General features: G+C 41.9%; 1 protein-coding gene across 1 annotated transcript in view; it reads right to left on the bottom strand.

The window, feature by feature from the left end:
- Positions 1 to 1,397, bottom strand: part of LOC107101175 (neurofascin-like) — a 129,125-nt gene that overhangs the window by 60,996 nt on the left and 66,732 nt on the right. Inside the window, exons 15-16 of the mRNA XM_015399976.1 lie at positions 840 to 992; positions 599 to 723 (exon numbers count right to left, since the gene is read on the bottom strand). Coding sequence (XP_015255462.1) covers positions 599 to 723; positions 840 to 992 — 278 coding nt within the window. The remainder of the gene's footprint in view (positions 1 to 598; positions 724 to 839; positions 993 to 1,397) is intronic.

Here is a 1,397-nt window from a genome sequence, read left to right as displayed (position 1 = left end):
GAAAAAATAATCTCTAGTGGCCCTAATACTGTCTTACTATCCAGAACTTCTCAAGTGGAAAAGTTGTAGTTCCATCTGGTTTAAATCTGTAAAAAATCTTCTATATAGAACCTTGTGCTGTTCGATTATTAATTGATTTATTGAAAAAATAATAGACAGATTAATCAATAAGCAAATAATAGTTAGTTGCAGCCCTTTAATGAATGTCTGTTATCTTAAAGAAGCTGTTAAAGGGAATATTGCAGCATTTTTCTTTCTTAGTCCAGAATTTCAGCAGCGATCTTTCATGACACCATCCATGAACGTTACTCAGCTTAATGTAAAATAAAAGGAGACCCCACGTATGTCACATCTGCGCTACATTAAACCCGTCTGCAGGGCTGGTTTTTGGATTTTCCCAGTTGAGTCGTTTTCACTATAAGTTTTGCAGATAGTTTGCATCAGGAGAACCTCCATATTGATTTCCTGTTAGCTTAGTTTCGGCAGGTGATGTCGCAGCATCCGGTTATTTCCAGTCACCATGGAGGGCTGTGTTTGTGTCCCATATTTCTGCCTGGTTACATCACTACTTGCAGCTCAGTTCTGAGTGCTGCTGTACCTAAGACGGTGAGGCGGGCTGAGGCGGCGTCCTGGTCTATCTCAGTTTGAGCGATGCAGGTGTACAATCCCTCATCTTCCTCACTGACACTGGAGATGGTCAGGGAATCTTTATCAATCTTTACCCTTAAAAAAAAAAAAAAAAAAAGATGTTATTTATGTAGCAGCATGTTTGTCATCGAGCACAGAAACCAAAGCTCTTCTGATTCTACTTTCACCTTAAAAAAGATCACGTGTCATACCTCCATCTTGGATTCAGAGGCTCTCCATCCTTTGTCCAGCTCACCTTGGTGGGCAGGGTGGAGTCAGAGACCGCCTTACAGTGGAAGGCTGCTGTAGAACCCCTCACAGCTGACTGAGGCGTGGGAGCCTGAATTATACGTGTCGGCTCTAAATTGAGTTAAGGTGGAAGGAGAGAGAAACAGCCATACTTAGAAAATCAGATGAAACAGAGAAACATCAGGAAGCTTCTAGATTTATCGACAGATCTCTGCATCAAACTCTGTTTGATTAAAACCTTACTAGTTCTGCTCTGGTTCCATTTAATGTTGTGATCAAGGAGGAACCATCAGCTCCTTTCACTGCTTTAATTCTAATCAATTCTCCTCCAGAAGAAGAAGAAAAAAAAACATAACCTTACTGATAACCTGGACAGTTTTCGCAGTGCTGCACGTCTTCCACATTTCTTATCTTCCAGCCTTATTCAGGAGGAAATCCTCTGTTTCTTTAAACAGCAACCCAGCCCACCTGCCCCCCCCATCCTCCCCACCTTCTCCAGAAGCTCCATAGAGAGCTTTCTG

Source organism: Cyprinodon variegatus, unplaced genomic scaffold (genome assembly GCF_000732505.1).
Source record: "Cyprinodon variegatus isolate N-32 unplaced genomic scaffold, C_variegatus-1.0 Scaffold1063, whole genome shotgun sequence".
In the NCBI taxonomy this organism is placed as follows: Eukaryota; Metazoa; Chordata; class Actinopteri; order Cyprinodontiformes; family Cyprinodontidae; genus Cyprinodon; species Cyprinodon variegatus.
This window is presented reverse-complemented; position numbering and strand designations above follow the sequence as displayed.